General features: G+C 41.4%; 1 protein-coding gene and 1 long non-coding RNA gene across 4 annotated transcripts in view; one reads left to right on the top strand and one right to left on the bottom strand.

Moving 5' to 3' along the window:
* The window catches only part of PLCXD3 (phosphatidylinositol specific phospholipase C X domain containing 3), an 84498-nt gene extending 73328 nt beyond the window's left edge, over positions 1–11170 (top strand). Inside the window, exon 3 of the mRNA XM_071732232.1 lies at positions 4602–11170. Coding sequence (XP_071588333.1) covers positions 4602–4758 — 157 coding nt within the window. The 3' untranslated portion in view covers positions 4759–11170. The remainder of the gene's footprint in view (positions 1–4601) is intronic.
* LOC139790411 (uncharacterized) overlaps positions 1–23875 on the bottom strand; it is a 94301-nt gene that overhangs the window by 56618 nt on the left and 13808 nt on the right. The gene's annotated exons all lie outside the window — the stretch shown is intronic.

The raw sequence follows: 23875 nt of genomic DNA, 5'->3' as shown, positions 1-23875 counted from the left end.
TCAAAGGAGGCAGCAGTGTTACGGATGCTGTGTCTGTGTGTCTCCCAGCTGGAGGCCAGACGGTACCACTGATGGCAGCCAATATGGCCAAAGCTGAGGGATTGTTTCAGGGAGTCCTTGTATCTCCTCTTTGGGCTCCTCTGTTGCAGCAGGCAGTGGCAAGTTCACCACAGAGCACAATCTTAGGGGGGTGGTGATCCTCCATCCTGGAGACGTGCCCTGCCCAGCACAGCTGTGTCCTCAGTATCATGGCCTCAGTACTGGTGACCCCTGCCTGTTCAAGGACAGTGACATTGGTCACACAGTCAGTCCAGTGGATGTTTAAGATTGTAGGGAGGCAGCACTGATGGCAGTGTTCAAGGAGTCGAAGGTAGTGGCAGTAGATGACCCATGATTCAGACCCATATAAAAGTGTGGACAGTACAATGGCTCTGTAGACACCAATCTTTGTGCTTTTCTTCAGGTCTTTATTGCTCCAGACTCTTTTATGAAGTCTTCCAAACGCACTGTGTGCCTTTGCTAATCTGTTGTCTATCTCATTTTTGATCTTGGCATCCGAGGAAATAATGTATCCCAGAGAGCTGAACTGCTGGACTGACTTAACCTCTGATTTGCTTATGTTGATGTGGGGATGACGAAAGTCTTCCTGTGGTGCAGGCTGGTAGAGAACTCCTGTCTTATTCAAGCTGACTTCAAGCCCCAAAAGATCTTCAGCGTCTGCAAAGCAGGATGTTATGCACTGCAGAGCTGCTTCTGTCTGAGCTACAAGGGTGGCATCATCAGCAAAAAGCAACTCTGGGATCTGGTGATTTAGGGTCTTGGTGTGGGCCTTCAGTGGCCTTAGGTTGAACAGGCTCCCATCAGTACTGTATTGGAAGTAAATGCCATTTTCTTCATCAAGGTCTGCCATGGCCCCTTGGAGCATCGTGCTGAAGAAGATTGTGAATAGAGTGGGTGTGAGAACACAGCCTTGTTTCACACCATTGGTTATTGGGAAGGATTCAGAGAGTGCATCACCATATTTGACTTGGCCCTGCTGATCCTCATGTAGCAGGATGGTTGTTTTGAGGAACTTGGGGGAGCATCCTAATCATTCCAAGATTTGCCACAGGCCCTTTCTGCTCGGTGTAAAAAGCCTTAGTGTGGTCAATTAATGTCAGAAAGACCTTTGTTCTGTTCCCTGCACTTTTCTTGCAGTTGTCTGAGAACAAATACCATGTCTGTGATAGTCCTATTGGCTCTGAAACCACATTGGCTTTCAGGTAGAACTCCCTCTGCTATGGCAGGTGCTAATCTGTTCAAAAGTATTCTTGCAAGGATTTTTACAGCAATGGAGAGCAGAGTTATACTTGGCAGTTGGAGCAGTTTGACTTTTCTCCTTTCTTCATGTAGAGGTTAATGATGACTGCATCACAGAGATCTGGTGGTAATTTGCCTTGTTCCCAACAGCTCACAAGGAGCTCGTGAAATTTAGCATGGAGTGCTTGACCTCCATGCTTCCATACTTCAGATGGGATTCCATCAACCCCAGCTGCCTTACCAGTTTTCAGTTGCTGTATGGCCTTAAGAGTCTCTCCCAAAGTAGGGGCTATGTCCAACTTGGTTTTCACCAGTTGTTGCGTAAGGTGCTGAATCACAGAGGCTTGGACTACATGGCTGGGCACTGAAGAGAGTCTGAAAATGTTCAGACCATCGGTTCAGGATGGAGGTTTTATCTGTCAGAGGCTCTTGACCATCTGCATTGAGTAGGTGGCTTTGGATCCAAAGTGTGGGTCCATACACTGCTTTCAGCACTTCATAGAGCCCTCTGTGGTCACCCCTAACTGTGCATAGTTCAATCTTTTCTGCTAAGTTGGTCCACCACTTGTTCTGGATGTCTCAAAGTTTCTGTTGGAGCTTTCTGCGTGCAAGATGAAAGGCTGCTTTTCCTAGATGGCAAGATGGCTGAGCAAGGTGCTTGGGGAGTGGTTCTCTTCTTTTTCAACAATTCTTGCACCTCTTGGTTGTTTTAATCAAAGCAGTCTTTGTTTTTCTTTGAGGAGAACCCTAGGGATTTTTCAGAGGACTGCAGGATGCTATTTTTAATGTGTTGCCAAAGTGCTTCAGGAGAGGGATCTATGGGATGATCTAAATGTCTAGCTTGAAGTTTTACATGGAAGCTGTTTCTCACTGTATCTTTTTGAAGATCGTTAACTCTGAGCCTCCTCCTTGGGATGCCACCCCTCTTAGGTTTGAGCTTAAAAGTAGAGGGTAGGTTTGAATTGCACGAGGTAGCGGTCTGTGTGACATTCTGCACTGGGCATTGCTCGGGTGTGACGGACATCGGCAACATTTCTCTGGCACACTAAGACACAGTCAGTGAGGCTGCTGGGTGGATCTGGCCTGTGGTGCTGGGATGCAGCAGTGGATTGGGACTGGACCATGGCCCTTCCCACAACGTCCTTCCATGTTATGTCCTGTCACAATGCTTTCAACCCCTGCTCTATCACTCTCCTTGACTTGAGAGGGAGCAGTCTGGTACCTCCTAGCTCTCAGACTGTGCAAATAAATGATACATTCCACAGAAAAAAATTCCCCCAGATTACTGATCCCAGTCCACAGTCAAACCCAAGTCATGTGGAATTCTCCTCCTTCTCCACCAATGCTTGAGCCCCTGAGTCTTGGGGCTTTCACCTCCCTGCCCTGGTTGTGCCACTAGCCCACCTTTACGGCTGGAGACATGGAAAGAATTGACTTCAGATGCTGGTTTGTGGGACAGAGCTGTACTGGTCTGGCAGTATTGGATCTGGCCATCCCCAGCCCAGGTTAGGGGAGCTGCAGGAGGATGAAAACAGTGCGTCAGGTAGTGGGATGAGAGGGGGAGACTCCACTCCTCCTCCCCACACAGGTTTTGCTGAAGCATACACCTTCCCTCCTCTCAGGCTCTGTGCTAAGGCAGGCAGCACCCTTCTGTGTGTGTGTGTCTCAGTGTTAAATGGTGACTTTTCGGTCCTTAAGAGTTGGAAGTGATTTCTTCCAAGAACTGGGACTGTGGGTGCCAGGGCTGGATTTCACAGCTGTGGGACTCTGATGACTTCAGTGAGTTTAAGGGCTGACAGTGTTCTGCATCTCTCAGCTTTTGCAGCTCCCTGGGTCCTTTTTTGTCACACATCAATGTAGGACTTTTCATCTTGTATGCCCTTCTAAACATTTACTCATGGTTCTGGAACCTCAAACTGATCAGGAGGACTTCTGATCAATTCATGCAGCTTTCACTGCATTATTTACTGAGGTGACAGCTGAAGCACAGGAGGCCTGGAAGACCTGAGTTCGCTTAGAACTTGCCCTGCATGCATTTTCAATACTGCCATAGATGTTTTAATTACCAACATTACCCTGTTTTATTAGGAAAACCTATTACACCAACACAATGGAGCTGTGGATGTTGTTACAGTATGACTGCACTGCTATAGTTAGCAGATAACACTAGAGATTACTAATCTTGAGTATCTAAATGTGTGGCCCATACTCACATGCTAGGGCTGTCCTCAACCCTTGCTGGTTGGTACCAATGGTACTAGAACTTCTGTGAGACCTTAGGAGAACCAGGATCTGGCTGACACATGGACATTGATGCTGTCAGGGTTTGCAAGCTGTGAGGTTTGCATATGCTCATGCACAACATAATTTCTCCACATTGCAAGAGGATCTGTGAAAGCCATGGTGCATACTGGGTTTTTGTGAGCACAGTCATGGAGGTGGCTGCCACACAGCATGGTTTGTGTTCCTTTGACTAAAAAAACTTAATGAGAACAATTGCTAGTTTGAGTCATGCAAAGACTGGAAATTAGGAGGAAGAGAGAAAAAGGTTTGTGCTGCTATCACAAAGGCATCCTGATGAATGTTAAGGCAGGTTCATTCTAGTAATTATTGTGAGATACTTGTACAAAACTGAGCAGTGTGTGGTTTCTTAGTCGTGGATGTAATCCACTTGAAAGATTGTACTTTGGGAGTAATATGGTCTGTATGGGGGGGGTCTTTTACACCCCAGTGTTCCTGTACTAAGGGTCTGACATAATAAAATATGCCATCTTGGAAAAGAGTTACAATGACATACAATGGCAGTGTTTTTATTTCAGTTACTGGCTGCTGGTAACTATAATTCATGTTAATAATGGGAAGAAAGGGTATTCAGTATATGCTCCTGTGTGTCCCAAAATATTGTTTTCTAGTATTTCCTTGAATGTATCAAGCATGCTTTGCAAATTCTTGAGTTGTCTATTACTTCTTTTTCCATAAACAATTCCCATAGGGTTATATGGCTAGATGATATTGCAAAGGTTCATGCCCTTGGACCTAGGCAAGATCAGTAGTAACTGTGAGCCCATATGGTCTTCCTTTTATTCTTCTCTACTGAGAAGCTGAAATACAACCAACATATTATTTCCACAGAGAATGAAAATCATAAAAATAAGAGTTTTCAAAAAGCCTGAGCAGTAACCTGTGTCCTTTCCTACACAGTTCCATTAGAAACCAAGTAGTTGGAGCCAGTGTTGGAAATCTTGCCTTGATGCATTTGTCTCACTGGTTTATGAGTAATTATTCTTTCTGTTTCTCTTTAGGGCTCTTCCTGCCATGATGCAGTGGATCCGAACACAGAAACCAGGAGAAAGTGGTGTGAATATTATCACAGCAGATTTTGTGGAGCTTGGTGATTTTATCAGCACAGTCATTAAGCTCAACTATGCCCTGGATGAAGGTGAAGATGACACTACTTGATAGCACTATAATTTGTGGGTTGATGCATAAAAATGAATTTTAAAAAAAAAAATTGCATTTTAATAGAATTATCTTGTAAAAGGCTGATCTTTCTGTAACACACTGAAGTGTTTAGGGCTTCAGTGGGTGGACATAAGGGAAATGTTTTAATCAATTATGATCATTCTTTACATTTGTGTTTCATGTGAAGAGTAGAACTACATATGTTTACAGTGTTTGATAAAAGAAGGCCATTTACATTTTTTCTGTGAAGTACCAAATGTGATTCATGTTGTGTCTTCTATGGTTAGGAACAGTGCCAGGAAATTTGCTGCTTTTGGAGCTACGGGATGTATATTGCCCTCTGCCTGCCCTCAGCAGGTTTCCTGGTGTGAGCATTACACTAAGACACTAAGGACAGTACATCTGACCTGAAAATTTTAACTTGCTACATCTCGTTTATTAGGTGGTTTAAGTGATTATATTTATCAGTGAGATACAGGTTTAAATGCCTTTGTGAAATAAATCCAAAGTTCTGCCTCTAACACATACATAATCAGTAGACAGTAAATGTGATGTGTTTTGTATTTTCCATGGAGCATGGATTAAATCCTGCTTGCTTTTCATATGCAAAATGGGCTTTTCCAATGCCTCTGTCCCAAGTGATTCTGCAGATGTGTGGCACTGGCCTAACTCTGTGCATTTTCTACCTGGTTCTATGAGGAACAAAGTTAGGCCAGCTTGGAGCATCACTCCCTCCCAAGGTTAATCTTTTCTGAGCACCTGATCCAACATCCACAGAATACAATAGGAAAATTTCCTGTATTTAGCATGGATTGAACACAGGATAAATAAACTGTGTGTACTTTAAGGTCAGTAAATTCTGTCCCATAGGGGAAACCTGCTTTCTGCAGGACTAAAACTGCACTTAAAAAAAATAGTCCAGGCTTCTCTTTAAGGTAGCTACTCACACAACACTTCTCTGCTGACTAAAAAAAAAAAAAACCAGTGCCAGTTTCATCAGTGAAAAATGGCTCTACCAAAGAGCATAGTGCTTAGATTTCTAGCTAATAAACAGCACTGTATAGTTCCTAAATTGTTTGTAGGGTGTAATACTGCATAACACAAGCTTGCAAGTCTACTGAATGGCACTGTTCTAGCAGCGGAATTGCTGATCCCATTCTACTTTTAATGAAACATACATAAAGCTCAAGTACATGGGAAACTGCATGAGTTAAAAAACATAAGCATTGCCACTGTATGACACCTGACTGGATACAATACAATCAGTTATATTTTCTGGATACATCAATGCACAGGCACACAATTTGGCAAGCAAACTTGTCATTTGTGCAAAAGAATAGATGCTACCATGTCCTACAATGAAAATGTTCTTTGAAATATTGCAGTATTTTATGGGATAAGACTAAGGTCAAGTTTCCACTGATGTTACTAGAATGTGAGAAGAGAGAGGGATATCATACAGTCATTTTCTTTTTTCTATCAGATAATAAGGACTATCATGTACCATCAGAGCTTATAAAAACAAAAATTGTCTTATCAAGCATCTAGATTAAGGGGGGGGAGGGTAATAGGGGTTTTTTTCACTATTTTTAGTTCAGGAAGAGATGGAATAAAAGGAACACTTGCTGCTATTTTGTACTGAGAGGATGCCTTGGAAAAAATGTGTGTGTACTGTGAAGAAATATTTAAGTGTATGTGTACTATAAAGACACATTTAAATGTATGTATATGATTCAAAGACATCCATGCACACCTGCATAATGGTACTCTGCTTTCTGAACACTGGAATATTATAAATTTTGTTAGAAAACACAGTGCAGTTGTTACAAAGTTATAATGCCTCTTTCAGTAGCAGTTTTTTCTGTACAGCTTGGGACTGTAAGATCCCCAGTGAAACCTGTGATTGAAGCCAGTTAGATTTCTTGTATTATGAAAACTTTACTCGAACTACTCCAAAAATTTACCAAGACACACACAGAGCCCATATTTACATTGAACAAGGGGTGGAGTCTGTAGTGCTTTCATCCATGTCCAAGCAAGATATGGGGTGGGTTGATGCACATTGTTTCCTGGTTTCACAGGCTCTTCAGTCAAAAAATTTGTGCAAGACACAAAACCAAAACTTGAGCATATTTTTTTTAACCCCCCCGATGTGGGTGTTCCACAGAGAAACATTAAAATGTTTGCTTATTTATTGGCAATGTGGAGTGAAATGTTCTTTTCACTTTTCTGTCTAGCTGGATTTGTTTGATTCCAGATTATCCCTGCCATCATTCCTCTATTTAAGTGTAGTCAACAGGGTTAACCTATTATTTAAATGTAGTGAAGTAATCCGAACCTATGGGAGGAACAGTGTATAGTTTTTTTCCTTTGGTTTCTTACTGAAATTCTACTGAATCTCAGAGCACCAACAACACTGAGTTCCTCCTGGGATCCCCCACTGAACACACACACACACACCACACTGAGCTTTATGCTTACCCAGAGGTGTGCTCAAAGCAGCTGTTCTGCTGTATTTAAGAAAAATGTGTGTGTGCCTGTAAATATGAATGGAGCTATCTTGAGCTTGTTTTGCATTGTTATGAAATATTTGCTTAGTGTCAGTTTTATTCTAATTGTTGTTTGGGTGCTGGAAAATAAAAGGTAAGCAAAACAAAACAAAAAAACAAAAAAACAAAAAACAAAAAAAACCCAAAACAAACAAAAAAAACCCCTCTGCCAGGAAGGATAATAGACAAATCATAGAGTTTCTCCACTAATGGGGGAAAAAAATCTTCACAAAATGCTACATTGGGTCAGAAAATATATGTTTTCATTTAGTTGTCAACCTCCTTTCTGCTGAGAAAGCACAGCACTTTGTTAGGGAAATGTAAACAAACTTGCCTTAATTACAAAAACAAAAAAGTGTGGGAGGGGATCATGCTATCCACGCTTTTCCGGGGATTTCATCTGCAAGGCCCCAAAACTGTAAACAAACTGTCCTGATAGGAATGCACTCCCTATTGACACTGTTTGGGACATCTTGCAAGAAAACAAGAAGCCAGAAGGGACTATGCAGCACAACTGGACCATCTGAGAGCCCAGTTTTGCCACCCCTGTGCAGCTAAAACTCTTATAATTTCAACCAGAAATTCGCTTGTGGAGTTGGGTCAGATGACCTGTCTGACCTGATTTGTCTGGGAGGTACTTACACATGTATTATGAGGAGTCTGGCATGGGAAGTTAGGGGACTGTAATCAGCCCATCAAAAGAAAAATTCTTGTCTACACTATTGGTCTCCATAAGCATCTGTTTACACAAACTGTCCTGTCATTCTCCACCAAAACATTTTTTTTTCTTGTTGTACTTATTTTCCCTCTTATTGTGTTCACTGTATACAAATCAAGTAGTATTGATTTCTGACATCTTGCATGATTACTTCATCCTTTCTTTTCAGTCATACTTGAAAAACTGTGAGTGTGCTGCAGGACACAGGCTTGGACACAGGCTTAGCCACAGCTGGTATAAACCTGCCTGGTTCCATTCTTCAGTTTACATGAGCTGAGATGTCTTTGTTGGTACTGATCCAACGTGCAGTGATTTGGACCAAAGAACAGGTGGTCCTGTGGTCTGATTCCTGCCTTGTGTGGAGAGGGTGAGATGAGAATCAGACCACAGGAACCCAATTTTAAAATCAGTGGGTTATTTGCATTCACTTGCTGCAGGTGACATTACTGGTTTTGTAGGGCCTGCCATTTCAAGCCATTCATTTAAATATACACATGTGTGTATATATATATATATATACACACACACTCACACATTTATATATATATATATATATATACACACATATGTGTGAGAGAGGGAATGTGTGATCCTGTATGCTGATCTAAGTCTGTCATACTGGTACAAATCTAGGCCATTTCTGCTAACTTCAGAACAGTTACTGAAGTTTTACCCTGGGATGAGAGGGAGCAGATACTCAGTGTATAGTAAGTATATGCTGTGTTGCAAAGGAAATTTAAAACTGTGGAGATTAATTCTACAATATAAAAAAGTGGAGTGCCCTGAAAACATAGCTCCAGTGCTGTTTATTCTGAATATAGTATGTGGAGCATTAGCTATTAGCAACTGAGTAGGCTGTTCGGTGATTTCAGCAGTTCAGTTAACACCATTTAAAACTTCTACAGTCCTTTTCAGTGAAGTAAAAGCTAATAGTGTACATGATGTACTTGGCATACCTCAGTGGCAGCTTCTGTGTTACATACAGTCAATGTGTTCTGAATTGTATATGTTAACCCAATGGTGAGATTAAAATATGATGTATAGTATGTGCAATGTAGTGATTACAAGTATGTTGGAGTTCAGTGATTATGTAGTTTTTACTGTGCTGCTGTTTTGTAGGAGTGTATGTATATGGGAGTATGGATTGCCTACAATGTACAATGAAATAGTTAATCCTAAAGGAAAAAGGCAGTTATTTAACCTGCCTAATTCATTTGCATAATCTTGTTTAAATCTTGTGATTATCCGTTCTGATTTCAAGTGTTATTGGGGATTGTCCGTAGGGCTGACTCCGTCACCTTTCGGCACTAAGGAGTTAAACTTGAAGTTACTTGGAGCTCACTTAGATATTGGTAATTCAAGAGTAGGATGTTTGCCTGATCAGTTACCTTGATTGTACAAGGTGGCAAAGACATGGTTTCTAGTGTGATACAGATCAAATCACTTCTGTGCACACACAGCTCCTGCTGATGCTGGTAGGAATGGAGACCATGTAATTGAATGGCCTAAAGTTCTTCTGTGATACAATCATGCAAGGAGGGTGGTGGTACTCTGGCTTTGGGGATGTCCCTAGATGCTATGCAATACTGCTCATGTCCCATGATGGAATGTAGCTGTAAATTTGCAGGAAGAGCTTTGAACTCTGCTCCAGTCTAGGTCAGACTGTAAAAATACTTATGCAAAAGATGATAAATGTCAAAGGCTGAGCAGCCTGGCCTGGCTTGCCCACATACAGCATTTTGCTTTCAGGAGCCATGGCAGCTGTAATTGAAAAAGCTGCAGTAATGTCACAGCACCTGTCAGGACCTAGTGCTCTGGTTAGGAATCTATCCATTGCCCACAAACATGACTTCTCTACCATTCTCACAGCCAAGTCTAGCTCTCCCTTAATGGTTTCTGCCTGACACTAGTGGTAATTCTGAAAGACATACTGAGCCCAGGAAGGATTTGCCTCATGCCTGGCTGGTTAGACACTAGGCAGAGCTGGTCTGCTCTGCAGTACATTTAAAATTTGGTGTTAGGTAAGCTTCAGTCAGATCCACCTGAAGAGTGATTGGAGGGAAGGCAGAAGTCTGATTTCAGACCCTCTTCTGTTACTGCTGTCTAGTTACAATGCAGCATATTCTTTTTTTTTCTCCTTTGTCTCTTGTGCTCCTTATCTCACTTTCTGCATACACATCTCTTCAAATGCCAGCTGTGAGCAGCACTGCTCAAAGTGACTGCTTGTAGGCTTGTCATCCACAGTAGACTGTAGCAATCCCCAAGTTCTTACAAGATGTGAAGCACGGGGCTAAAAGGTGTCAGTGTCCTACATCCAATGCCCCAGAATGATATGTCTCCACACTCAGAGCTATTTATTTATGTCTTCTTACATGGGCCTCACCTTGGCTGGTGAGGAATCAGTTATAAACTTTCTCACTCCAAATTAAGAACAGATTGGATGATATGCCCATGAATATCTCCTAAGATGGACATGCCCTTGGGTAATTTTTTCTGCAGTAAGATGACAGGCACTGGATTCTTCCCTCAGCTCTGGTTTCTACAAAGAAGCTTTGATTGTGAGAAATTCCTTGAGTAGCTGAAAACAGCTTGGCTGTGAAGCTGGTATCCTTAAAGCAAAATCCTGGGTTTATGTGTACTTACTATTGAAAATAAAACATACATGGCTAAAAATATAACTTTAAAAATTAAAATAAGAAATGTCTGGGCTTGCCAGGACAGCTGTTAAATTTTTGACTGATTCAGTCATTAGTAGCTTTAGGATCATGTAGGTGATGATTTGGATGTTATTACCACACTGCCTCCTGACACTGTTCAGGGTCACTGTACAGAAGCCTTATTATTCTCAATGAGCATGAATGCATTTGATTGACTTTTCTGTTTCCGTGGGAAGGACGATTGTGTAACACCACAGACATGGAGCTCCCTGTGTGTTGTGCCCACAAAGGTTCACAGAGCTGCACCTTCTCTTTTTAGGATACATTCAATGGTACTTCAATAAATGTTGTGTAAACAATGCCTACAGTTCTATATAGCAAATGTGAAGTTTTATTATAATGTGTATTTAATGTAAGAAAAGGAGTAATATGAAATCCGTTTCTTTGTATTCAGTGAAACATCTAATAAAGCTCTGGTACCTGTATTCTGGGCTTATGGCTTCATTGCTGCACTCAAGACTTTGCACGTAGGAGGCTTCTTAAACACAGTTCTGTGATATGAGGTAGACTTGGATGTTAGACCCAGGCGGTACTATTATGTTCATAAAATGTTAGGGATTGGAGGGAACCTCAAAAGATCAAATCTAACCCCCCTGCCAGAGCAGGATCACCTAGTGTAGGTCCCTCAGGAACACATTCAGGCAGGTTTTGAATGTCTCCGAAGAAGAAGACTCCACAACCTCACTGGGCATCCTGTTCCAGTGCTCTGTCATCCTCACACTGAAAAAGCTTTTTCTTGTCTATGAGTAGCCTCCTATGCTCCAGCTTGCACCTGTTACCCCTTGTCCTATCATTGGACATCACTGAGAAGAGCCTGGCTGCATCCTCCTGACACTCATCCTTTTCCATATTTGTGAACATTGATGACATCGCCCCTCAGTCTCAAAGTAACTTAAAAAGTGGTCTTAATCAAGTTTAAATCTGACAAACCAGTGACTTAGATAAGGAATTTTAGTCTTGCTTTTCCCCTTTTAGTATTCTGAATCCCAAATAAAACGTGTATCAACACTGAAATCTATGGAAAGTAATTTCATAAAACTATAGAATCATAGAATGATTTGGGCTGGAAGAGACCTTAAATATCATCCAGTCCCAACCCCCCAGCCTGTCCAGGGACACCTTCCACTAGACCAGGTTGCTCAAAACCCCATGAAACCTGACCTTGAACTGTTCCAGGGTTGGGGCATCCACAAGCTCCCTGGGCAACCTGTGCCAGTGTCTGACCACACTCACAGGAAAGAATTTCTTCCAAATGTCTAACCTAAATTTCCTCTCTTTGAGTTTAAAGCCATTACCCCTTGTCCTATCACTCTGTGCTCTTGTAAAAAGTCCCTCACAGCTTTCTTGTAGCCCCTTCAGGTACTGGAAGGTGGTCTAAGGTCTCCCCAGAACCTTCTGTAGTCTGAACAACCCCAACTCTCTCAGCCTGTCTCCATAGAAGAAGTGCTCCAGCACTCTGATCATCTTTATTGCCTTCTCTGGACATAGAACCTAAAACACAGATGAAAAACACATCAGAACCTAAAACACAGAGAAACTTCTCACTACCAGGTGTTGCAAGGGCCAGGAGTCTCTCACAGAGAGATTAGACTGATTCATGGAGATTCAGGCAGTTCTCCCACTGAAATAATTGTACTGTAAATCCCGTGCCAATGGATTCAGTAATACACTGAAACCTAGAAGCTGTAAAGGGTATTCACTTCAAACATTTCTTGCTTTCTATACTATACCACACCCACAGGCTGGGGATACAAACAGGTTATTGAGGCATCTGGGCTTTCATTTACCAGCTGCAAGACTTCTCATGTCCTTAGTGCAGCTTCCTAGGCCCTACTGCGTTACCTATACCAGCAAAGCATTTGGCTTCAGAGCCTCGCTCTCCCAGGAAGTTGGACAGCAATGTGTCATGACAGCCTTACACAACCATGGTAGCTCACAGAAGAATGACACAAAGAAAAGGATTTTATTGTTTATAAAATACCTCATTTGTACAACTTTATTTTGCAGAAACTGTGGGGAATCACAGAACATAGAATCACAGAATCACAGAAAGTTAGGAATCGGAAGGGACATTAAAAGATCATTGAGTCCCACCCCACCCTGCCAGAGTAGGATGACCTACATCAGGTCACATAGCAATGCATTGAGGTGGGCTTTGAATGTGTCCAGGGAAGGAGACTCCACAACCTCCCTGGGCAGCCTGTGCTCTGTCACCCTCAAAGTGAAAAAATTCTTCCTAATATTTATATGGAACTGCCTATGCTCCAGTTTATAACTATTGTCCCTTGTCCTGTTGTTAGCCAATCCTGAGAAAAGCTTTACTCTGTCCTCCTGGCACTCTCCCCTTACATATTTATAAGCATTGATGAAGTCACCCCTCATTCTCCTCTTCTCCAAGCTGAAGAGCCCCAGCTCCCTCAGCCTTCCCTCATAAGGGAGATGTCTCATTCCCTTCATCATCTTGGTTGCTCTGCGATGGACATTTCCAAGCAGTTCCCTCTCCTTCTTGATTTGAGGGGCCCAGAACTGAACACAATATTCCAGATGCAGCCTCACCAGGACAGAGTAGAGGGGGAGGAGAAACTCTCTCAACCTACTAGCCACCACCCTTCTAATGCACCCCAGAATGCCATTGGCTTTCTTGGCCACCAGGGCCCATTGTTGTCTCATGGTCATCCTTCCATCCACCAGCACCCCCAGGTCCCTTTCACCTGTGCTGCTCTCCAACAGCTCAGTGTCCAACCTGTACTGGTACCTGGAGTTGTTTTTTCCCAGCTGCAAGACTTTACACTTGCCCTTGTAATACATATTATTTCTCCCTGCCCAACTCTCCAGCCTGTCAAGGTCCCTCTGAATGGCAGCACAGCCTTCTGGGGTGTCAGCCACTCCTTCCAGTTTTGTGTCATCAGCAAACTCACTGAGAGTACACTCTATTCCTTCATCCAGTTCATCAATAAATATATTGAATAATACTGATCCCAGTACTGACCCTTGAGGGACTCCACTAGAAACTTCCAACTAGACTCCATCCCACTGACTACAGCTCTCTGGCTTTACTAAAACTGAATTAAAATCTACTGAAATAAGTAAATTAAAAAAAAACATTTGATCCATAGTAAACGCTTTGAGTATAAGTTTTTTAATGATTAACAATTTTTTATTTTAAATTTTTTTAGGACTAATAGGCCCCCCAAATTTATATAGACTTTTTTTCATAAATGAGTAGAAAAGGGAAGCCTTCTTGTGTATAAAGTAATTTTTTTTCACCTTTGAAAAAGCTAATAATTGGATTAAACCAAAGAGAAGAAAGTTTATTAATTCCTGCTGCAGAGATCCCAAAAAAGTAGGCCTCTCTGGAAAACTCTATCCTTTGGTGCTCAGAGTAGGGGACCTCACTCACTTCATCTTTTTACATTTTTTTCTGTATTTCAGAGTGTACAAAGTACAAATTATTTTACAGTACTAAATAGTAAATGTAAGCTTTCATTTGGATCAGTGTCTATTGAAAGCTTCCATCTTTCAGTTAAAATGGTGGAAGTGATACCCAGTTTTCATATAGTGAAAACAAAACCTGCCCAGAAATGCAGACAGCTGGATTTAAAATTTGCATCTCTTGGGAGAGAGGGAGAATTTGACTCTTGTGCTGGGGGAGAGGAGGGCAGCAGTGGTGTCATAAATCCCAGAAGGAGCTGATGAGCTGGAAGGGACACAAACGTGGGGCTGAATTTCACAAGGTGTCTCTGAACAGCATGTCCTGGGGGGCTATGGTGTGGAAAAAGAAATATATATTGGGAGTGTAAAAAAATCTAAGGACAGGGGGATTTTGTCCACTGAAAGGAGAAATTACTGCCTCTGGAGGCATCACCTGGGAAGTGACTGGGTTTGAGGTTTGGTAAATTGCAACAGTAAATACGCTAGGTGTTTTGTTATGGTGGGAGGCACAGATGTGAATACACTCCCTAGCTAGCAACACAGTTTCAGCCCAGACAATATAGCCTGAAATATAGCCAATATAGACAGACAAAAAGAAATAGACAAAAAGAAATATAGAAATATAGACAATATAGACAATATAGCCTGAAAGACATTCCCGAGCACCTTCACCTTTAAATAAGCATTTTCAGGGCAGACTGTGCTATGGAAATAGAACAATGAGCTGCAGGCAGGTGGGAGCTCAAAGGCCTTGGAGGGCAATTGCTCTCTCACAAAATTCAGATTAAGAGAGCTTTAAAAAACTCCTGTGCTTGATTTACATGATACACGTGGTCCTTGCTCATTAATACCATGTAGTATTAACGGTTAATGCGATCTATGCTGATACATTGTCTTTACTTGTCCTTTGCAGTTTGCACAGCTAAGGAATCATCATCGTTGGAAGCAAAACTCATAAACATCTTAAAGTAAAGCTTGTACAATATGCAAGGAGGAACTGGAGGACAAAAACTGGGGCTTATTTTAGATACCTCAGGTACCATGTGGATGGAACAACCAGAATAAATCTCACTTTGGAGCACAAAAGCCTATTGTTAGCCAATTGTCTAAGTCTTCTGGGTTTGGCTTTCTGGTAACTCAGAAAAAAATGTGGAACCCATCTCTCAGTTTGCATTCAAATGCAGGAGGATGGTACATAATGTTACTGGGCAATACGATGAAGAATCATTTATTCCTGAACTTCCAAGCCCACTGCAGATCTATCCTGCAGATAGGGTGCTGCGGGTGAGAACAATGACACCATCAGAGGTTTAATGCTTTCATCTTTCTCTAATGCTGTACTCATCAACCTGGCAGTCTGGCCTGAGCCATCAAAGATCTTGCAAAAGGTTTTTGAGGGCTCGTTTCCTGATAGCACATACCATTTATTACGCTGTGTTATTGGGAAGACTTGCCCATATTTATTAAAATACTTGACCCAAAATCTGAGCGAACTCCCTTTCCACTGTGTCATGTATCTGCAACTCTCTGCCCTCCCTCTAATTACAGCATTAAAAAAATACAAAGCAGGAGAACATGTCACTAGTAAAGCTGCTGGCTGTACTCGTACATGCTTAGGCCTTGTAGCTCATAGTCACTCAAGCTCCCACAGTGGTCAATACATTTCAATAATTCAATTGGCATTGGATTGTTTCAAGAATAATTGTCTGGTTTTATATTTTAACTGAAATTAAATATGCAATTATCAGTGAATACAGACAGTGAATAGCTGTAGCCTATTCTCTTGGCTATTGAGAAATATGTATTTGTCATTTTTGTACCTTTCAATCTCTAATGACAGTCAGCATCGGTGCTGAAACTAAATAACAATGCAATAAAATACATTTGCTTTGGTATTCAAAAAAGCAAAGCACAGTAGGGAAAATGAGGAAATAAATAGGAAAAAAACAGGGTACAACATTATGTGTTCATCTAAGCAGCATCTGCATCTTGAGTAGTGAGTGCAGTATGGCTCACCACTCTTAAGGAGCATGGCACAGATCTCAAAATAACTCAGAGAAGGGCAACAAGGATAAGGAAAGTTGTGGCTAACTTCCACCCCAGAAAAGACTAGGTGAACCTTCTTCAGGCTGAAGAAGAAGCTGATATGAGGAGGAATGATGGATGGCAATGAAAACATGGGTGGCATGGGCAGGGTGGACTGCAAATGGTGGCCTACAATCAGTAGAAGGCAATAACTGAATCTTGTTGAAGGCATGTTCAGAGCAAACAAAAGGAATGGGTCTCGCCTGCTGTGAGCTCCTTTCCCAGGTATGCTGGAGTGGTTGTGTAAGGTTCTCGTGAACCCAAAAGGAGACTAGATGAGTTAATGAAAAACAAATGTATTGAAGGTTACTAAATATACGGGCAGTGGATTCATCTCAGGAAGTGCCTAAGCTGCAAATAGCTGGAGGCTGGGAAGGTGCTTAGGAGATGCTTCATAACAGAAAGAAAAAATATTACTTTTGATGGTAAATAAAGTCTAATCTTTCACATAAATCAAAATCCAATAGCGGTTGTCTGGTGATAAATAGGAAAACAGTTAATTCATACAATACAGATGTGAAAGTAAACTCTGCTTGGATAGCTCACCCTTGAACACCCCACTGATTTGTTATTATAGGGTCGCAGCATTATGCTGGTTCATTTATTTCCATATTTGATCCTTCCTAATACCCTTGGCTAGACAGGATTATCAGATGCTTGAAAACATTATCTTGGAGGAAAAGATCCTTCTATGCCTGCATTCATCTCTTTGATGCAGTTATATTCATGACAGCCTTGCTGTTCACCCAGCCAGGATTTCTGTAAGAGCATGTTTTGGGGCTAAAGATTTGCACACATAATTTACAGCAGAGTGAAGAGCCAGGAGTACTTCTTAGCTGTAGTCACAGCTTGTCACAGGGCCTGGTATTAAACCCTTCTCTCTGAAGTCCAGTCTGACAAGCTATTGTGTCTTCGAGGTCTGTGTTCAATGAAATAAAGACAGCAACAGCCTTTTCCAGATGAAAAGTAAGCATCCACATTGAATGCTTTGGGATGATTAACTGCATACTTAAACAAATAGGTAATCATACTCATGATTCATGGACATGCACAAAATAGCAGTGTTCTAATTAATCAAACCTTTTAATGACTGGTTTGTCGTGTGCTTGAATTACGGCATCACTGAAGCTCTAATATGGACTGATCAGGTGCTTTATTTGTAATATGAGGATTATTTTTCCATACATCTGTTTCTGCAAACAATGCACTACGCAAAAATCAGGTAATCTGCATTGTCCTTCTTACAACAGTTAAATGTACAAACTTAACTAAGCTGAACCTTTTTGTATGTGTCCGTAATTGGCATGCATGTACTTGGGAAGGAAGGGGGAACTTCTTTCAAACTACTCTAATTCTTGCAGAATCCTAGAGCATTACTGTAAGCACTGACTACATTGTCTTAACACTGGGATTTTAGGTTGCATGTGGCAAAATCAAAGAGGAAAGCAAGAGGATGGCTGGGGCAATCAGCTGCCTCGTCTTTGAAATGCAGCAAGGCAAAGCTGGTGTATCTCAAGACTAGTGAAAATTAATGGGCACTGTTACAGCACACATTGCCAGCTAGTCCTTGAGGTACCTTGGCTTTTTTAGTGGTGACTAATACTCCTTGCATTTACAGCAGAAGACTGTGGAGCACCCAGCCAGCTATTATGGATGACTTAAGATAGAAGAAATTTAGGCTTTGGGTCTTATTGGCAATAATCTGTTTAGGGCTCGTGCCCTGCACTATCCCACCACTCTGTCCACAGTCAAACACATCAGGTAGGCTCTCACCTTTCCAAGGATTCAACTAAATGGTTGTAGTTACGTAAAATTCGGCTGCAGTTTAGCATGATGATGACAAACCAGCAATTTAAAACCAGAAATTGGAGCAGACGAAAGCAAATACAACCCCACCCTCCCCGGAGCCACTTGAAGTCTGTTTGTTGGTGAAGGAAGCAACTGTGGTTGGTGCTGCTCTCAAATGTTTGTCATCCTCTCTCTGCTTTCTTTTTGATAGAACTTGAGTCCAAAACTGGAGCTTCCTAAAAAAACTTGACAAAGAGAAATGTGAATCAATGATCAAAAGTTAGGGCTGTTCTTTCCCTATGTTGAAAGTCAGTTGTGCAAAGGCTTCAGTTACCAAGTAAGTGTAAAGTGTGTTAATCTTCTTGTAATCACAGTGTTAAACACAGTGGAGCTCTGAGCTTTTCCCTGATGTTCTCTTTGTGCAGATAAGATTAGATTTTTTTATTAAATAATGCATTTTTTACAGTAAAAAGAAACTTAATTTAAAAGGCCAAGTAACTGATGTGAGAACTTGTATATATAGTATTAAATTAATTATTCAGTGCATGACCAGCTACTTTTTTTCTTTTCACCCTTTTTCCAGATACTCAGAAAAAGCTCTTGACCTTCTCAAAGAATCAAATCAATAGGTCAGAGAGTTGCCCTCACAATTTTGCAGTAACTTTTAATTCAATAGCATTGTGCAGAAGTATAGAGAATTGGACCTAAATGTCTCAATTTTCATATCAAACCAAGTGTTTGATCAGCTACTACTACAAAGAGTTCTTTTTTCCTCTGTCTTGGGTTGTTCAGAGCACATCTACCTTCCGAACAGAAAACCCTTTTTCTTTTCTGAGTAAAAACAGATGTTGACTATCCCTGCCTCTTACTAAGGCATCATATGCACCAGATTATTGCCTGGCACTCATCTATGTTAATGTCTCATTAATGTTTAATTGCATTGAATCCAGTCCTGGGTTCAAAATAGTGCTGCTCAGGCTGATCTGCAAGTCCCATACTAAGACTGTTGCAATAGCATTGTGGATTTTACAGGTATTGTGCAGTCACTAATTGTGACCTAAGTTACCCTCAGGCACCTCTACTACTTGCCCTTCTTTTCAAACCCGTAAGTCTAATATCAACTTTTTTTAGTGGGAAGCGGGACAAGAAAACATCCACTTTCAGGACTGTGCCTCCCCATCCCTCATCTTCTAACTGCTGCTCTTGCAAGTGCTCAGTGTATTATCCACAGTGGCAGCCACTGTCAAGTGTGGCATGATTCTGCTGCTTGATTCAGCAGTGTTGTGATCTAAAAGCTATATTGTCATGGATTATAAAACAGAGTAATTCTTACTGCAACACTGATCCATACAGTCTCAGCATATGGTAGCCCTGGACTTGGTGCTGGTATTATGGCACTAAATGGCAGTGCATGCTTCCCCTTGCAAGGGGTGATGGTGAGGCAGCAAATCACTTGCCTGAAGGCAGATAGTAAGGTTCTGCTGTGACTTAACTCATACAGATCTAGTACTCATGGGTATTCATAAGGACCTGGAAAAGATCAGTTGTTACTCCTGTTTTTAAGGATTTAATAGTGTTATTAGGCTTCAAGTGGTATTTAAAAAATTAAATCAGAATTATATTAGCACGTCTTCAGCAACCTTGCTTTGTGTTCAGCAGAAAACTGTAAGCCTGGCTATAAACACACATACATGCACATATATAGGAGGCAATATTTACGTTAAATAAAATGTGAATTCTCTTGAGAAAGCATTCAGCACAACCTTGTTGCTGTACAGTGCTGTTTGCATGCTTCACCTGCAGCTGAATGTGTCCTACAAATCTACAGTGTATACTTTCAGTATTATTTTACTCTATTTAATTAGGTAACCATAAAAATCGACTCTGGATCACACAGTCTTTCATTTTAGTCAGATTGTGAGGATTTTAGAACTGGAAAGACTTTATGCACAGCTGCTATGACATATGAGCTGTATCATGTCTAATTAGATAGTGTACACTTGGGGTATTTTAATTTTGTTTTAGGCAATTCACTCTTCTTTTCCTCAGCCATTCTAATTTTTCCACAAGATCTTTATGATCATCGAACTAATAACATGAAATTTCAGCCAGTGAAGCTGAATCTCACCTAGCTCATAAGAAAAATGAACCTCAGTTAATGTGGTGATACCAAACCCCTGATTTTATGATTTAGGTATCCTGTTCAAAAACAATTAAAGTATTTCTTTTCTATTATCCCCCTTCTCCAAGCTTCCTACTCTAGTCTCTATACTAATCCCTTCAATCCATACTCACCTGCTAGACTCACTGAGTCTCTCTGACATTTCATGTACACGAAGCTCCAACTGGTTTGATCTTAACTATTTTTTTAACTAAAAAAAAAAAAAGTGCCAGCCTCTATGATTTACAAATACTGAAAGAATTGAAAAACTAAGAGTCCTTTACTGTTCTTTCCAATACTCTGCTTATGACCTTGCTTTTAAGTTTGGCCTTTTTTAGGTTTTTTCTTCTGAAGGAATTGACTGTTTATACGTACAGATGGAGCTAACCTGTGATGTAGAATTCTGTAATTCCACCCCACTGTTTCTGTGCAGCTTAAAAATTCATATAATTGGCCATTTTCTTACCTCTACAGAGCAAAAGTAACACTGCAGTGTCAGCTGGACATTAATGACTTGAATTGCCTTTAATGAAATGGAAGATACTTTGCATGAGCTTCCTGGCCAGGGTGAATAGCAGAAAAAAGAAGGTAAATCTCTGATACGTGCTGCTTAATTTGTTTCTACAGGTTCCCTTGGCTAAGTTAATGCAGTGGTGCAGTCAGCTTTTATCACAAGGCCTGCCACCATCACAAGAGCTGAAAAATCCCATTAACAGTATCTTCAGAGGGCAAAGGTGCTATTCATATAACATAGCCCATAGGTCTGTTGATTGCTTATCCTGCACTGTTTTCAGCTCATTCCAGATTCTCTCACCAAGACTGACTTCAAACATTGAAATAGCCAAACCCACAATCTCAAAATATCCCTTTAATAGTCCCCAGAAGGCCTCCATGCCCCTTCAGCTGGCTGTAAAGCAGCTTGTGATGCCTGATCAGAGAGGGACATGTTGTCAGCCTGGAAAAAATGTGAAGGAGAAATTATCACTGGGACAGCCCAAATTGCTACCAAGCCTCTGTGCAAATAGGGTAGGTAAGTGGATGTAGGGATGGATGGATGGATGGATGGATGGATGGATGGATGGATGGATGGATGGAGAACAGGACCAGTGGAGGACAGTAGCAGCAGGTTGCTGATGCATTGTAAACTGGACAACCAAATATGAGTGTCACATCTGGAGTACTTATAGACTGGGAATGTGTATGGGAGCCGGGAGCCTGCCCATACCCAAGCACTGACAATAGGAAGGTCTAGCAGACCCTCCTATTGTGGGTTGGAAAACAAGCCTCAAAATGCCTGAAGTTAGCACTGTTGATGTAGCCAAGCGTGATATGTTAGTCACAAGATCTCCTTCCTGCAGAGTTAAATCCCAGAGGGTGATGTGGTATTGTATCTTCATGAGCTCCCTCCCCCTTCAGTCTCCTTGCATCCTGCATCCTGGTGGCTCACAGGCACAGAACAAAAACCTGATACATCCCTTGCAGAAGCACAGTGCATGTGAGTTCATGGAGGTAGCACGGAGCAGAAAGCATAGAGGGGGGTTCAGGCTGCACTCAGCTGTGCTACAACATGAGATGAAAAGCAGAGCTGATGGTCAGCAATGCCTGTATCTAGGAAAGTAAATAACTTGAAAATTGTGTTGTGGATGTAGAGGTGAACATTTTTAAAATAGAGAATAAAACACTTGAGTCTAAAATGGATGAGAAGTAAGTACTCACAAGTAAGTGGGTACATGTTTTCTGCAGTACATTTTTAAGACAATTTAAAAAAAGAAGTAAAACTAAGTAAAACTACAACAACAAAATAACAGCATGACCTACTGGGGCCACCTCTTGAATCCCTCAGAATGAAAGAAAGGCTGAAGTTAAAAAAAATGACTGAGGACCTACTGAGATTTTGGTAGGCAAAGAGGCAGCCAGGGACTGCAAGGACATCCATCCCTAGGAGCAAGGAAGTTTTCTCCTCTTTATCAGTACAAGTGTGTGAGTTTCCTCATGGTTACTACAGAGGATATAGCTCCATGAGTAAATTATGTAGATATCATGGAAAGTCCTCTTTATTTTCATGGATATGCAAGCATTTATAGTGCAGCTATAGAAGATCAAGGCTGCCAGCTGCAGCTGAGCTTGGAGTTGGGTCAGCCTGAAAGTCTCACCAGAGGCTTTGAAGGAACTCAGTAGAAAGAGAGAGAAGTAGGATGTCAGGCAGAATTACTGCCTGAGTCATATGACTGTCGGGAACAACGAGGGAAAACAAGTGGCCAATCAATGTGATTGATAAACAAGCTTCAACTTTATTGAGGGTTCAGAGTTCCATTTATACTGTTTTTGTTAATTATGCCTACCAGTCAGTTACTGATTGGCTACTACAAAAAAGTTACATTTGCACACTCCCCCCACTTGGGGATTTTCCACCCAGACCCACACCTTGTTTACTTGCTATCTTACTTTTTCAAACTATGTAACAAAACCACCAAGGACACTGTGTCCTTGCCATGTCTGTTTACCAAGCCATTCTCCAACATATGACATAGCATGCAGTTTTTCTCCCATCTTCATACAGGTGTTCAGGGAGTCATGCATGCAGTTATCCTTGGATACAGAGGTAGGCACATTAAATCTGCGCAGACAGCTGCGCTATGCATGCCAGTCACATTCAGATGAATGTTCATGAAGGAAGTTTGTCATACCACTCTCTTTCAGACACACAAATGTCAATTTTCAACATGAGAATTAGAGAGCCTCAGTGGAAGCCTAGCCATTAGCATGCGAAGGAGTTTCACTGTCCTCAAAGTTCCCTGCTCTATGTCTTACTATAAATGAATCATGAATAAAACATTCTGAGTTGTGAAGAAGAACACAGGTCCCATAATTGCAGGTAAGTGATGTAAAGATATTATGACAACAACACCAACTCTATGCCACTGTAAGACATGGGGAGTGACAAAGAAACAGTCATCTCTACTCCATCAGCAGAGCCATCTCAGGCTATCTGCCTTTCACAGAGGCACATGAGCATATGCAAAGCATCATTAGAAAAATCTACAACCACAGCTCCTGGCTCTGCTTCTGGGATGCTAGACAGGGAGTTTGGGTCCAGTTTGGGTCCAAGTTTTGGCTTGGTGGAGAGCTGAGAGCATGGCTTTTTAATGCAACTCCTCCACTGACTTTTGGATGTCATCACTAAATTCTGTGCAGCATTGTACAGAATTGCCCCACCACAAAACATATATATATATATATATATATATATATATATATATACGTGTGTTTATTCATGTTTGTAAAACTGAAACTAGAAAGGGATTGTCTTTGTGATAAAATTACTTTCAGGATTTGTGGAAAGCTATGATAACTTATAACTCTCCTGGCATTGGCAAAAATGTCACCATCCACCAGGAACTGTTCTGTAACTTGCTGTCTGTAAAGCCTTTCTACAGGGGTAGGGACACCAATGACAGAATGGTGATACTTAGTCTCAGGCAAAGGAAGCCTCTTGCTACTGCCAGATTTTCCCTTTTTTTCTGGAATACTTCGTATACAGTTTCCTATGTGAAGAAGGACCTGCTGCTTGCTCCTCTACTTCTGTTGTGGATGACCTGTAAAACAGGCACACAAATACGCATGCACAGGTCTGTCATTCCAGCTGCAGCTGTGATTATAAGGA

Source organism: Heliangelus exortis, chromosome Z, assembly GCF_036169615.1.
Source record: "Heliangelus exortis chromosome Z, bHelExo1.hap1, whole genome shotgun sequence".
NCBI classification, from domain to species: domain Eukaryota; kingdom Metazoa; phylum Chordata; class Aves; order Apodiformes; family Trochilidae; genus Heliangelus; species Heliangelus exortis.
The sequence above is the reverse complement of the archived record's forward strand: the minus strand, read 5'-3'. Positions and strand labels throughout refer to the sequence as shown.